Source organism: Ranitomeya variabilis, chromosome 1, assembly GCF_051348905.1.
Source record: "Ranitomeya variabilis isolate aRanVar5 chromosome 1, aRanVar5.hap1, whole genome shotgun sequence".
In the NCBI taxonomy this organism is placed as follows: Eukaryota; Metazoa; Chordata; class Amphibia; order Anura; family Dendrobatidae; genus Ranitomeya; species Ranitomeya variabilis.
Genome location: NC_135232.1, coordinates 773,251,438 through 773,267,669, shown reverse-complemented (window position 1 = coordinate 773,267,669; position 16,232 = coordinate 773,251,438). Strand labels below are relative to the sequence as shown.

The following is a 16,232-nucleotide window of genomic DNA, read 5'->3' as shown; positions in this document are numbered from 1 at the left end:
CTTTTTCCGCATGCATCTCAGGAACTCAGTGTGGGGTGAGGGACAGTACAAAATTGCTGACAGCACTGTGAGAGTAGAGCTGCCGGAAGTGTTTGTAATGAGACAAAGCCAAACTCAGCTGTAATCCCCTTCTACCACACTGAATAATTTCAGATGAAAGCTCTACTTCCAGCATTTTGTACTGCCAGTGATTACATGTCTCACACTGGGGAAACCCTGTTCTAAGCTATTGTGGGACAAATCTCCGGTAATGCCCAGTTCGGCTTATCATAATCTATAATGTAATATTTGCAAGCTAATATCTCTGCAACTGATAGGCGCAAGTAAAATATATGATTTCCTCAGCTCTGCAGTCACTATGCCATGAAGTGGCCAGTTTAAACCTTTCACCTCCGGGCCATTTTCCGCTTTAGTTTTTTCTGTTTTTTCCGCCTCTTTTTCCTAGAGCCGTAACTTTTTTTGTTTTTCATTCAATATAGCTTTATGAGGGCTTGTATTTTGCGAGAAGAGTTGTACTTTTAAATGACATTCATTTTGCAATATAGTAAACTGGAAAATTGGAAAACCATTCCTGTTGTGGTGAAATTGCAAAAAGTGCAATTCCACAATTTTTTCTTGTTTATTTACCATGTTCGATGTATGGTAAAAGTGATCTAACAATATAATTATCCAGATAAATACGAGTATGTAGATGCCAAACATGTATACTGTATTTTTTCTTTTTTATTTAAGTGATAATTTATTTTCGGAAATTAAATTATGTAAAAAAACCTTTGCTTGGTTGTAAATAACGTTTTCATTTTGTGGGATATGGGTGATGTTTTGATCACCTCTTATTGCAATATTTGCGGCTGCCAAAAAAAAACGTAATTCTGGCGTTTTTGATTTTTTTTCTCGTTACGCTGTTTTTTTTATTGGATTAATTTATTTTATATTTTGATAGATTAGTATAACTGCATTCAGAAATGTCCAAATATGTGTATTTTTATTTTGATTTAATTGTTTAATTTTCAATTGGGCAAAAGATGGGTGATTAGAACTTTTTGTGTTTTTTATTTTTTTCATATTTTTTTAAACTTTTTACCGTATTTGTTAGCTCCCTTAAGGAACTTGAAGCTGCAAACGTCCGATTACTTGCGATGTAAGCAAGTAATGATTGTGCTTTCATTGCAACCCATCAGCGCTCTGCGATCATGTCACAGGCTCAGTGATGAGCGCATGGAATGACTTGCACCTCTGTCGGCTCGTGTTAAGTCCCCACTAACAAAGATTGAAAGTGGGATTTAGCAGGTAACCGCTGCGGGCCGAGCACTGCTCCACCCATGGCTGTTAAATATACATCATATGTCAAGAAAGTGTTAACATGCTCAAACTAGTGAAAGACCTTCTTTAATATATTCAATTGCAGGATCATTTAGGGTTGTGGTGTGATTGAGAAACAAGTTTATATCATTTCATAATCAACGATTATCACTCAATAGTCACATAATAAAAGAATAATAATAATTTTTATTTCTATAGCGCCAATATATTCATCTGCACTTTACATTTTAGAGGGGACTTGTACAGACAATAAAGACATTACAAGGTAACACATAATTCAGCAGATACCATGTGGAGTGAGGGCCCTGTTTGCAAGCTTAGAATCTGTGAGGAAATAGAAGAGGCACAAAAGGTAAAAGGTAAAAAGTGCTTGTGTTGTATAGGCTAGTCATCAATATAATGAATAGGGTATTCTTATATGGCTGCATGAACTGGTTTGTGAACACATGGTCCTGATTTTGCAGAAAATGTTATATTGGCAAAACGAGGATAGTTAGGTGAAGCGATAGGCCTGTCTAAAGAAATTCATTTTTAGGCTACTCTTATAACTGTGGGTATTGGGAATTAATCATTGAATTGCCCTGTGTAGTGCATCCCAAAGAATTGGTACAGCATGTGAAAAGTCTTTGAGACAAAGTGGGAGGTTCCTATTATTGAAGATGTTAGTCCTAGGTTATTAGCAGAACGGAGGGCACGGGTAGTGTGGTAGACAGACTAAGATGAGGGAGGAGTTGTAGGATGATACTGAACCAAGTAGGTAAGATTGATAAGTCTATATTGGACTCTGTAGAGGATGGGCAACCAGTGCAGTGACTGGCACAGGGTAGAGGAATCAGTGTAACGATTGGAAAGGAATATGATCCTGGCTGCTTCATTCAAGATGGATTGGAGAGGGAAGAGTTTAGTAGGAGGGAGACTGATAAGAAGAGAATTGCAATATTCCAGAATAAGAGCTACAGTAAGAGTTTTTGCAGAGTCAAAGGTAAGAAAAGTTCAAATTCTAGAACTGTTTTTGAGCTGTAGGTGACATGAGCAAGTGAATGATCAGATGTACTGGGTGAATGAAAAACCTGCATCATATATGACCTCAAGACAGAGGGAGTGCTGCTGAGGAGTAATGGTAGAACCATACACGGAGATAGCAATATCAGGCATAGGTGGGTTAGTGTAGGGAGGAGGAAACACAAGGAGTTCAATTTTTGACAGATTCAGTTTGATAGCTGGAGGACATAACGATATAGTGGAAAGATAATCACTTGTTATTTGTAGTAATGCAGAGGTGATGTCAGGAGACAATGTGTATAATTGGGTCTTGTCAGCTTAGAAATGTTACTAAAAACCAAATCTTCTGATGGTTTGTCCAGTAGGGGCAGTATATAAGAAGAAGAGAAGGGGGCCTAAGACTGATCCTTGAGGAACCCCAACAGTAAGGGGAAAAGGAAAGGAAGAGGAGCCAGCAAAAGATACAGTAAAGGTTTGGTCAGAGAGGTAGGAGGAGAATCAGGAGAGTGCAGTCCTCTTGAGGCTGATGGAGGAGCTGGTGATCCACAGTGTTGAATGCTGCAGAGAGATCCAGGAGAATCAGCAGACAGTAGTGGACATTAGCTGTTAGTAGATCATTAGAGACTTTAGTGAGGGCAGTTTCAGTAGAGTGTAAGGAGTGAAAACAGATTGTAAAGGGTCAAGAAGAGCGTTATCTGAGAGATGACGGATTTGATGGGAATGGACCAGGAAGTGTTCCAGGAGTTTAAAGATCAAGGGACGATTAGAGACAGGTCGGTAGTTAGCAGTGCAGTTCTGGTCGAGGGATGTTTTTTTAAGTAATGGATGTATGCTGGCATTTTTAAATGAGGAGGGAAAGGTACCAATTGAGAGAAAGAGATTGAATATTTTAGTTAGGTGAGTGGTGATAGCTGAGGGAAAGAGACTGAAGGAGATGTGATGGAATAGGGTCGCTGGTGTCGGTAGTTGGGAGAGAAGATGCAAGGAGCCTGTTAACTTCTTCTACCAAGACCGGTTCAAAGACAGAAAGTGAGTTAGATGCAGTGTGGGAGGGAGGACAGTGCATATTAGGGAAAAAAATGTCCTGTCGGTTATTATTATTATTTATTGTTATAGCGCCATTTATTCCATGGCGCTTTACATGTGGGGAGGGGTATACATAATAAAAACAAGTACAATAATCTTGAACAATACAAGTCATAACTGGTACAGGAGGAGTGAGGACCCTGCCCGCGAAGGCTCACAATCTACAAGGGATGGGTGAGAATACAGTAGGTGAGGATAGAGCTGGTCATGCAGCGGTTTGGTTGATCGGTGGTTACTGCAGGTTGTAGGCTTGACAGAAGAGGTGGGTCTTCAGGTTCTTTTTGAAGGTTTCGATGGTAGGCGAGAGTCTGATGTGTTGTGGTAGAGGGTTCCAGAGTAGGGGTGATATGCGAGAGAAATCTTGTATGCGATTGTGGGAAGAGGAGATAAGAGGGGAGTAGAGAAGGAGATCTTGTGAGGATCGGCGGTTGCGTGTAGGTAAGTACCGGGAGACGAGGTCACAGATGTATGGAGGAGACAGGTTGTGGATGGCTTTGTATGTCATGGTTAGGGTTTTGTACTGGAGTCTCTGGGCAATGGGGAGCCAGTGGAGGGATTGACAGAGGGGAGAGGCCGGGGAATAGCGGGGGGACAGGTGGATTAGTCGGGCAGCAGAGTTTAGAGTAGAATGGAGGGGTGCGAGAGTGTTCGAGGGGAGGCGACAGAGCAGGAGGTTGCAGTAGTCAAGGCGAGAGATGATGAGGGCATGGACTAGGGTTTTTGCAGATTCTTGGTTGAGGAATGAACGGATTCGTGAAATATTTTTTAGTTGAAGTCGGCAGGAAGTGGAAAGGGCTTGGATATGTGGTTTGAAGGAGAGATCAGCGTCAATGATTACCCCGAGGCAGCGAGCTTGTGGGACTGGGGAGAGTGGGCAGCCATTTACTGTAATGGTTAGGTTCGTTGGGGGGGTCGCGTGAGATGGGGGAAAGATGATGAATTCTGTTTTGTCCATGTTAAGTTTCAGAAATCTAGCGGAGAAGAAGGATGAAATAGTGGACAGACATTGAGGGACTCTGGTTAGTAGGGAGGTGATATCTGGTCCAGAGATATAGATCTGTGTGTCATCAGCATAGAGGTGATACTGAAAGCCATGAGATTCTATGAGCTGTCCCAGGCCAAAGGTGTAAATGGCGAAGAGCAGGGGCCCAAGGACTGAACCTTGCGGGACTCCGACAGATAGGGGGCGAGGTGAGGAGGTGGTGTGTGAGTGGGAGACGCTGAATGTCCAGTCTGTTAGGTATGATGAGATCCAGGATAGGGCCAAGTCTGTGATGCCAAGGGATGAGAGGGTCTGTAATAATAGGGAATGGTCCACTGTGTCAAAGGCAGCCGACAGGTCGAGGAGGAGGAGAACAGAGTAGTGTCGCTTGCTCTTGGCGGTTAAGAGGTCGTTGGTGACCTTAGTTAGGGCAGTTTCAGTGGAATGGTGTGACCGGAAGCCAGATTGTAAGCGGTCAAAGAGGGAGCAAGAAGAGAGATGGGAGGACAGTTCAAGGTAAACGTGTTGTTCCAGTAGTTTGGAGGCATAAGGGAGAAGTGATATAGGGCGATAGCTAGATACAGAGGATGAGTCAAGAGAGGGCTTTTTGAGGATAGGTGTGATGGAGGCATGTTTAAAGCTTGAGGGGAAAACACCAGTTGTTAGTGATAGGTTGAAGAGATGGGTTAGGGTTGGGATGAAGACTGTGGTGAGGTTTGGGATGAGGTGGGATGGGAGCGGGTCAAGTGCACAGGTGGTGAGATGCGATCTTGAGAGTAGAGTGGAGAGTTGATCTTCTGTAATGGTGGAGAAGTTGGTTTTGGAGGTGGAGGGCTGGGAAGTCGGGAAGAAGGGCTCTGGGGCTTGTTGACCAAAACTGTCTCTGTTGCTATCAATCTTCTGCTTGAAAAATGAGGCAAAGTCTTCAGCTGAGATAAGTGGGGAGGGAGGAGGTGCTGGGGGACGGAGGAGAGAATTGAAGGTGTTGAATAACAGTTTAGGGTTGTGAGACAGGGAGGATATGAGAGATGAGAAGTAGGTTTGTTTAGCTGTGGCGAGTGTGGTCTTGAAAGTAGTGAGGGACTGTTTGAATGCGATGAAGTGGTCGTTGGAGTGGGATCTTTTCCATCTGCGCTCAGCAGCCCTGGAAGCTCGCCTCAGTTCTTTGGTCAGGCTGGTGTGCCAGGGCTGTCTGTTGATTTTGCGAGCTTTGGTATGTGTAAGTGGGGCAGCAGATTCCAAAGCTACAGCTATTGTGGTGTTATATAGAGCGGCAGCGTCATCCGCATTGTGTATGGAACTTATGTCTGTGAGAGGGAGGAGGGATTCCGAGAATGAATGTAGGTCAAGATGTTTAAGATTTCTGCGAGGATGTGAAAGTTTGTGGGGTGGGGATTGTAGACATGGAGTGGAGAGAGATGAGAATGTGAGAAGGTTGTGGTCAGAGAGTGGAAGAGGTGAGTTAGAGAGGTTAGATAGGGAGCAGAGGCGGGTGAAGATGAGGTCCAGTGTGTGACCATCTTTGTGAGTGGCTGCAGAAGACCATTGAGTGAGGCCGAAGGAGGAAGTGAGAGATAGAAGTTTAGTGGCAGCTGAGAGGGAAGTGTCAATGGGGATGTTGAAATCGCCCATGATGATAGTGGGGATGTCCGCGGAAAGGAAATGAAGTAGCCAGGTGGTGAAGTGGTCAAAGAAGGTGGTGGCTACCCCTGGGGGGCGGTAAATGGCAGCTACTTGGAGGTTGGAGGGGGAGTTGATGCGCACAGAGTGCACCTCAAAAGAAGGGAGGGTAACAGAGGGTGGCAGTGGGATTGGGGTGAAGGAGCAGTTATCTGACAGGAGAAAACCAACTCCTCCGCCATGTTTGCTGCTGGGGCGGGGTGTGTGAGAAAGGTGGAAGCCACCGTAAGAGAGTGCAGCAGGGGAGGCTGTGTCAGAAGGGGTGAGCCAGGTTTCGGTGATGGCGAGGAAGGAGAGTTTGGTAGTAACAAAGAGATCATGGATGTAGGAAAGCTTGTTACAGACAGAGCGAGCGTTCCACAGAGCTCCTGTTAGTGGGACTGGGGAAGTGGGGGCTGGGCGAATGGGTATAAGGTTAGAGAGGGTACGGAAGTTTGTGATGGAGCGTGGATGGGAGGTAGAAATGACTGTGGGAATATGGTGAGGAGGCCCAGGATTTGGAGAGATATCACCAGCAGTGAGAAGGAGCAGAGATAGTGTTAGCAGGTGGGAGCAGGAGAGGGCATGAGGGGGCTGCCTGTGCTTTGAGACAGATTGTATGTTGAGGAACAGTTCAGAGGAGGAGGTGAGATGGATGGGGAGGATTGAAGAGGAGATGAACAGTTCCTTACTTGGTGTGGGGATTGGGGGAGGTAGCAGAAAGTGAAAGATGATAGGGGTGAAAGTGAAAATAAACAGAAACATTGTTTGCAGTGACTGGCCAGTTACCTTCAGTTCCCTTCAGGTTCAATTCAGGTTTTAATTCTAATGTAATCCACACTTTTAGAACACACTTCTAGAAATCACACTGCAGACTAAAGTCATGCAGGCTTTAGCTATGCAATATATGTACAACTAAGGCTACGTTCACATTAGCGTTAAGCTAATGTGCGTCGGGTTTGCGTCGGCGACGCAGCGGCGACGCATGCGTCATGCGCCCCTATACTTAACATGGGGGACGCATGCGTTTTTTTTTGTTGCGTTGTGCGACACATGCGTCTTTTTTGCCGCAAGCGTCGGACCAAGAAAACGCAACAAGTTGCATTTTTCTTGCGTCCGATTTTCGGCAAAAACCAACGCATGCGTCGCAAAACGCAGCGTTTTTGCGTGCGTTTTGACGCGTTTTTGCGTGCGTTGTGCATTGCGTCGCCGACGCAGCGGCGCACAACGCTAGTGTGAACGTAGCCTAAGTGCGTTCAGGTGTGAAGCAGAGAGGAGTGGTCTCTGCTCATCTTGGTCAGAGAATTAAGGGTGGACCAGATGCATACAATCAAGCCTACGTAAACAAGGTCATAAATATCACAGGGTAAGTTGGGGTTAGCTGAAAGGCATACCATGAAAATGCTAGGAGCAGAGGAAAGTCTGTGTGCAAAGCTGGGTGATGTACTATGTGCACTTCATAGCAGGAGAGCTGGGTGGATGAACATACCATGAAAATGCTAGGAGCAGAGGAAAGTCTGTGTGCAAAGCTGGGTGATGTACTATGTGCACTTCATAGCAGGAGAGCTGGGTGGATGAACATACCATGAAAATGCTAGGAGCAGAGGAAAGTCTGTGTGCAAAGCTGGGTGATGTACTATGTGCACTTCATAGCAGGAGAGCTGGGTGGATGAACATACCATGAAAATGCTAGGAGCAGAGGAAAGTCTGTGTGCAAAGCTGGGTGATGTACTATGTGCACTTCATAGCAGGAGAGCTGGGTGGATGAACATACCATTAAAATGCTAGGAGCAGAGGAAAGTCTGTGTGCAAAGCTGGGTGATGTACTATGTGCACTTCATAGCAGGAGAGCTGGGTGGATGAACATACCATGAAAATGCTAGGAGCAGAGGAAAGTCTGTGTACAAAGCTGGGTGATGTACTATGTGCACTTCATAGCAGGAGAGCTGGGTGGATGAACATACCATGAAAATGCTAGGAGCAGAGGAAAGTCTGTGTGCAAAGCTGGGTGATGTACTATGTGCACTTCATAGCAGGAGAGCTGGGTGGATGAACATACCTGTTGGAAGAATAGAGATGCTTGTTAGAGTGCGATGGTGGTAGGTAGCAGGGCACAGTCTGTATACATCTTTCAGGTTTTAATTCTAATGTAATCCACACTTTTAGAACACACTTCTAGAAATCACACTGCAGACTAAAGTCATGCAGACTTTAGCTATGCAATATATGGAAAACTAAGTGCGTTCAGGTGTGAAGCACTCAGATTGAGGAGAGAATTGAGGAGAGAATGAAATATATTGCAGTCTTTTAGGATTGTTGGATAGTGATGAGTGTGTTGAAGTAGGTTTGTTTGGAGATGTGAGGGCCAGAGATGTATGTTTTAAGCATAAATTTATAATGGATGAAATCTTCAGCCAGATTGAATTTTCTCCACAGACTTTTGGTGCACCTGGAACACTGCTGGAGAAAATGTATTTGCAGCATATGCCAGGTTTGTCGCTGTCTGTGCTGAGTTGTTCTAAATGAAGGATGTGCAGCTTCATCCAGGGCACTTTCAAAATTTCATTATAATATTTCAGTGCAAAATCAGGACAGAAAAGGGAGGAAATTGGGGTCAATGAAAAAGAAGAAGATGACCTTAAATATAATACCCAGCAATTCCATATCAACCTAGTAAACCTCTTGACACACACTGCCCACAACCCTAGTGCACGTTTCACATATGACTTCGTCAGGGGCCATATATTAATGGTGATATAAATGTTTAGGAGTCCTCAATGTTTCTAAAATCCTTATTTACAGTCCTTTAAAAGTGTTCTGTTATGTCTTTGACTGGATGAGGCAACATTCACATTTTACCAATGTAGTTTTAAAATATTTAGCAGCCATGCATATTGTGCTAAATGCAATAATGCATGCACTACTAAATTAGCCTTCTAGACATTATACAGGACCCATGCTTACATACCAGTATGGTTGATTTTAATCAGCATTCTGACTCTGAACTCTCTTTACTGATTGATATTTAACAATTTCTTTCTATTAGTCAGAACCATGGTTTTTTGAAGCTTGGTTTGGTTCATCTGAACCAGAGTTACCTGACGTCGAGCAACCAGATTCTCCTGATATTGAAGAACCAGATGTTCCAATGTTAGAGGAATCTGAAATGCCTGCAGTTGAAGAACAGGAGCTAACAAGTGAAGAAGAGGATGAAGCAATAAGCGTTGAAGAAGATTTGGTAACAAAAGAACCACCAACTTATGAGGAAGCAGAGTTAAGTAAAGACAGTCAAAAACCAACTGGACAATGGGGGTTAAAGCCTAAAAACAAATACATGGAAGCCAAAATTGGCAAGATACGGATAGCATCTGAGGATGGTTCTCAGAAAAGGGATATATTTCCATTTCATAAGAAACCCAAAGAACCAATCAAGTCCTTTGCAGATGCAGAAGGAAAGTCATACCAAGAAAAAAGTTATCTGAAAAAATATGATGAAAAGAAACATGACTACTCAAAGAAACAGGATTTTATTGGAAAGTCATACAGAAAAGAAAAAGAAGAACAACATAAATACTTCAAACAAGACAAGGGAAGAAAAGAGAATAAGGAGAGTAAGGGTTATAAGCAGTATCACCAGGAAAAGGACTACAAGAGGAAGCATGATTCACGACATTATGGATAATGCCTCTGGACATCTTTCTTCTTTGGCTGAGGGACAGTACTTTGGGTACATGTGTGAAGATTTACCCAGTGACAAGAATGCAGTGAAGTGAAGAACATAGCCTGCATGGTCTATAATTATCACCAGTGACTCAGACCCCATCCTGGTCATTCAGTTGCGTAGATTCAGAATCATCATAACACTTAATGGCTGCCTTCAGATGGACATATTTTGTGGTTCCATATACGGACCATAAGATGCAGACTGACTGCAAGTCTCTTGACCCGAACTTACTGTACAGTTTCACATACAGACACATATGAGGCTGAAAATTCTCAACGAAGTCCAGAAAAATATTAAAATTTGAGAGTCCTCAGTAGCTAATACCTTTTAATGGCTAACTGAAAGATGGTGACAAATGGCAGCTTTCCAGACTACTCGGGTCTCTTCACCAGGATAGAGTTCAGGCATTACAGTCTGTTTATAGACAGTGAAGTATGCCTATCTGAACTCGGCCAAATAGTAAAGGTATGATTGTAGTAATAAAGATATATTAGTTTAAAACGAGACTTTATGGGTCTGGACACAACACTAAGTTAGACTTTCTAAAAAATATCAAATTCCCTAATAAAAATGTAATCCATTTGCTGGTATTTCATTTAAATAAAAATGGTCTTCTACTTATTAGAAAAAAAATTAAAGCGGTTGTTTGTGATTCTGTAAAAACTAGCCTAACAGCAGGACATGTGATAAAATAAAAAATAAGCATTACCTGATAAAATGACTGCTGCCTCAGCTCCTGTGCTCTTGCGATCTCTCTGTGTGCTTTGCTGCAGCGATGATATGATGTACACACACGTGACCGCTGCAAACCACTAGCCTCGGTGGTCTTTTGTTGTAAAAACAACAATTGATTGGATTCACCAGTCATGTGCATGTTGTGCACATCATTACTGCAGCAAAGTAAGCAAAGGGTGTGGGGATTATTGGAGTGTCGGCACTAAACCGGCAGGGAATTGGACAATCTAAAAATGCATTTTTTTTTTTTTTTAACACAGTTCCTGCTTTTTAGCTGCTTTTTTAAAATAAAAAAAACAACCTAATAATTGTTTTCATTTGAATATATATATTTTTTATATTTAATTATTTATTTATTTTCATGTTCATTTACAGCTGCCTCATAGGAAGCTAGATAGATCAGGAAATGGCAGGAATGTAATGGCAGGAATAATTTAACTGTTAGAACATCTTTCTTTTATTCGATTTTGTATAAGGCATGACATTTTGGGATTTGAACAAATTGAGTACCGTATTTTTCGGACTATAAGACTCACCAGACCATAAGACTCACCCCAAATTTTCAGAAGGAAAATAGGGAAAAAATGAATGCATCAATTGGGGGTCAATCTTATATTTTCTGAACTGCTCTTTCCTGTACTACATGAATTTGGCTGTACCTGTGCTAGATGTACTGTCCTATGTTCTACCTGTATTTCATCTATTGTACTACAATTCACCTGTACTCCATGTACTGTACTCCTGTCCACCTGTGCTACATTCGAAGCAGAAATGAACAGTGACTGAAGAATATTAATTTACTTTACACGTTCATTTTAGATATGTTACATCTGTATATTGTAACAATTTCTACCTGCAGTACATGTAATGTATTGTGCTCCTCCTGAACTTCATGTACTTTGCTGAGCTTTATCCATGTAGTTGATCTTACTAGTTTTCTATAGATAGGGCATTTTCTGTAATGATGGAATTGTCATGTATTTGCAGTGCAGATTTTTTTTTAATTGAAAATTTACTGCAATTTACATTACAAGTGAATGACTGTACCTTTTCCGATGCAAAAAATTCCAAATCCACAGCAATTTTACCTGGATTTATTGCTACACACATCCTCCATGTCTTGATTTAGCCTTTTTATCTTAAGCAAATGATGAACAGAAGGAATAAACAATTAAGTAATCTTGATTTATTCAGTACTGAGTGTGAGCAACACATGACATGGGGAATGCACTTAAGCATGCAAATTATCAAGATCTGATGCTAGCAATTCCCTTTGCAATTCCCAATCAATGACATCCCAGATGTTCTCGATCGTAGACAAGTCTGGAGATGCTGCAGGCCATGGGAGTATGTTTAAGCCACAGTGGTAGCTCACAGTAGCACCAGCACCATGTAGCCTAGCATTGTCATGATGAGTAATCGTTCCTGGGACACTTTAGATAAATGACCGTACCATTCATTCAACCACTCTCCAATCCTTCTGCCTTCTGTTACTGCCATGCTTTTCAAAATTGTACACCCCATATAAACTGCCATATACACCAAAGTTCCTATGTGTTTGTTCATATTTGAGTCACTTGTAGTGATGAGCGAGTATACTCATTACTCGGGTTTCCTCGAGCATGCTCAAGTGGTCTCCGAGTATTTTGGCGTGCTCGGAGATTTAGTTTTCGTCGCCGCAGCTGCATGATTTGCGACCGCTAGACAGGCTGAACACATGTGGGAATTCCCTAACAAACAGGCATTCCCCACATGTATTCAAGCTGTCTAGCGGTCGTAAATCATGCAGCTGCAGCGACGAAAACTAAATCTCCAAGCACATCCAAATACTCGGAGACCACCCGAGCATGCTCGGCGAAACCCGAGTAAGGAGTATACTCACTCATCACTAATCACTTGGCCTTATTTCCTTGTCGATACATGGCTTTTTGACCACACTTATTTCATAAAGACCGCTTCTGGACAGACTTCAGTGAACAGAACAGGGTGTAGCAGCGTTCCACTGGTTCCTACCAGGTTTGAACTGATGGAACTGCTGCATGTCTTCTAATTTTGAAGGGAAGTACCATATTTTCCGGCGTATAAGACAACTTTTTAACCCCTGAAAATCTTCTCAAAAGTCGGGGGTCGTCTTATACGCCGAGCACGACAAGTGCGGAGCTCTGAGGTCGACGAATATGGTGCAGGGAGCTGTCCCAGGTGGTTCGCAGGGTCTGGAGGAGACTCTCCTTCAGGCCCTGGGATCCATATATGTGTAAAAAGAATACAAGTAAAAAATCTGGATATACTTACCTTCCGACGGCCCCAGAGTTCTCCCGGTCCTCAGCGGTGCATGCGGCGGCTTCCGTTCCCAGGGATGCATTGCGCGTCGCCAAGAACCTTACTGATGTTGCAGTCACGCGACCGGGACGTCACAAAGGTCCTTTGCGGCGCGCAATGCATCCCCGGGAACGGAAGGCGCTGCATGCAGCGCGGAGAGTCGGGAGAACTCCAGGGGCCGTCGGAAGGTAAGTATTTCCATATTTTTTTTTATTTTTTTTTTACACGAATATGGATCCCAGGGCCTGAAGGAGTCTCCTCTCCTCCAGACCCTGGGAACCATCTGGAACCGCTCCCTACACACAGCGTATAAGATGACCCCCGAAAAGTTGGGGGTCGTCTTATACGCCCAATCGTCTTATACGCCGAAAAATACGGGTAAGCATGATGTCTTTCATCTGCTGCACTAAGTTTTCTTGTTCGAACACTAGGTCTACTGTCCTTAACCAACACCTTGAACATTGTGCATCTTGAAATTCCAGTTTACTCCAATATCTTTGTCTGGGAGAGACCTAGCTGATGAAATATAACTGCCATCTTTTGCTGAGCTCAGTCTTGCCATGGTGTATTGACCTGTGACATGAAGCTGTTTTCTACAACCTCACCATTGTAGCAGAGTTTTGCTGTTCCTCACCCAGTTTTAAGCCTACTACACAGTTGTTTCAGTTTATAGCTGTATTTCAACCTACATATGAAAATGATTATTATCACCTGTTTGGTATAATTGGTTACTACTACACCTGTCTGTAATCCTACAATGTCACTGACTTAGTGCAAGTGTTCCTATAAGAATGGATTCTGTTTGAAGGCAAGGTGATCACACCAAATCTTGATTTGATTTGAGTTGCTTTTTTGTTTATTCACTATGCATTTTGTTAATTGATTAAAAAAACTATTAACACTTCTGTTTCTGAAAGTATTCTTATTTTGCATCTTTTTTTTTTTGTCTACACCTGCCTAAAATTTTTGTACAATACTGTATATATAAACCTGATTTGTAGGATAACTGTTCTGTGAAAAACTGGTTGACTGCAGAAAAAGTATGTAAAATAAGATAACATTTCTGATAATAATAATATTGTAAGCTATTTATTTATTTTAAATATTTTAGTTTCTTTGCTGCACAACTCCCAGTTTTACGGCGGCACACATCTAAACAGTAAGCAGCGGTATCTGAGTTTTTACCCTTGGTTATTCGCCAGCTCAAATTGGTATGATAAAGAGGAAAGAAAAATGTGTTTGCTCAAATGAAATAACTCATAATACCTCTAAGAATTTAGTTTATAAAGAACTATTTTGCAAACATTTCAGTTACATAGTTGATATTCATGTTTAGCCCATGATTTTAATGCTTTGTTTATCCAGGGTAAGGCATTTACCTCCGAACTCCAATATATTACTGGATCATTTATGCACAACTAGTGATCTCAGTTATTGTCCCACATCAGCCAAACCCCTTCTTAAGTAAAGGATTAACTATGGTGTTTTTGGAGTCAGAAACATGAATAAAATGTTAGGAAAGTACATTATGAATAGCCCTTATACCATGTTCCTCTATCTACTTTTCAGGGTTCACCTTTCGAGTTCTCCCATACATAAGCGTGCTAATTATTGATGAGCATAAACTATATAATTAGTTCAGCATTAAGAAGATTGTCAATACAAGGATGTTTTGAGGTTCATTAGGGGATCAGATTGGGAAAAAGTGTTAAAAGATATTACTAGAAAAAGTCCAAATATAGAATAAGGCAACTTCTGTAATTCCAGACTTGTGCAGATTTCCTGATAGTCAGCCTGCTACATGATTTTATCATAGTCTGCTGTCTTATGTCAGTATAATTTACTTGTTGGATGTAGGAATTAACAGTTTAGCACCGAGTAGCTTAGAGATGCCCCATCAGTAATGCATATGTAGAGACATTGAGGCAGCAAAGAATAATTGATGACAGGATTTGGTTCCTAGGGCTTATTCACGTCAGTGCGTCAGTATTTTTAAGCCAAAACCAAGAGTGAAACCAAAAGAAAAGACTGAAGGGTTGTGAATCGAGTTTATCTCTCTACAGGATCCATTCCTGAATTTTGGCTTCAAATACTGAGGCAAAGTATTGACCAAATGCTGTTTTCAAACTCAAAACAGTAGAATAGTGTGGCAATTGTTGCCTGCAAGCATATTTGAATCTACAGTAGTTTAACACTTTTAGGGGTATTCCCATCTCCAAGATCATATCCCAATATGTAGTAGGTGTAATAATAATAATAGTATTAGCAAATACCTCCAATTAGAAATGTAGTATAGTTTTTCTGATTCACTGTGTCTTTCCTCATGTGCAGGCATTGCAGGACCTTAGGTATCCATGGTTACATCCACTGATATAGTGACAGTTAGTTGTTAGTGGTCATAACCATGGATACCTAAGGTCCTGCAATACCCTGCACATGAGGTAAGCGCCATATCTAATCACAAAACTATACTACGTTTTTAATTGGAGATATTTGCTGATATTATTATTACACCTACTAAGGCTAAGTTCACACTGCGTTAGCAGCAGCCCGTTCAGCACATACACTAACGGGCTGCTGTAACGCAAGTGACGACGTTTACATCCCGCTAGCGCAGATAGAGCATCTGCTAGCTCTATCTGCGCTAGCAGTGACGGACCCGGAAAGGCTGCAGCCCGCGTCTCAGGGTCCGTCACTCAATGACGGCACATCCCCCATTGTGGGCGTGTGCTAGCGATGCGTCCGACATTGCTTTCAATGGCGGCGTTAACGGACTACGTTACACTGCGTTTATGCCGCGGTGTAACGTAGTCCGTTAGACGGACTGCCAGGACGCAATGTGAACCCAGCCTAAATAATTGGGATAGGATCTTGGCGATGGGAATACCACATTAAGGGTAACATCAGAAAAACTTCCTGTGCGATTCTGATTCCATGGCATTTTTCATGCTGTTTTTGTTTGCGTGGGTGGCCAAAAACATTGCAGCCAGATGTTACTGAAGTGGGACCCTATACGACCAGTCTCTCATACAGCTTGGTACCCAGTGGCTTCTAGAGAATGTTTTTCTCTGACACGCCACAGCATTTCAGTGTCAGACATACAATGCTGGAATCGTGCAGCCAGTGACTTTTTCATGTTGCCTGTACAGTAGCTTGAACTAGATGAAATTGTCGCTACTTTCAATTGTCGCTACTTTAAACCTTAAAAACTATGAAACAATACATTGCACAGTTTATACATTGCATTATCTGACAGTCTAACCGTTTAACTCTCAGCCTATCAGACCCTGTCTTCAGCAGGATCTGATAGGCTGAGGAATGTTGCAGACACAGGCCATTGTTAGTTTGCTATGGGATTTCAAGGTCTATCAGCACCCTGCAATCGCACTGCGGGGATGCCTG

At 42.4% G+C, this 16,232-nt stretch overlaps 1 protein-coding gene across 1 annotated transcript in view; it reads left to right on the top strand.

Annotated features, from left to right (window-relative positions):
• JSRP1 (junctional sarcoplasmic reticulum protein 1) overlaps positions 1–12,206 on the top strand; it is a 149,369-nt gene extending 137,163 nt beyond the window's left edge. Inside the window, exon 5 of the mRNA XM_077271948.1 lies at positions 9,099–12,206. Coding sequence (XP_077128063.1) covers positions 9,099–9,734 — 636 coding nt within the window. The 3' untranslated portion in view covers positions 9,735–12,206. The remainder of the gene's footprint in view (positions 1–9,098) is intronic.
• Positions 12,207–16,232: the final 4,026 nt, after the last annotated feature.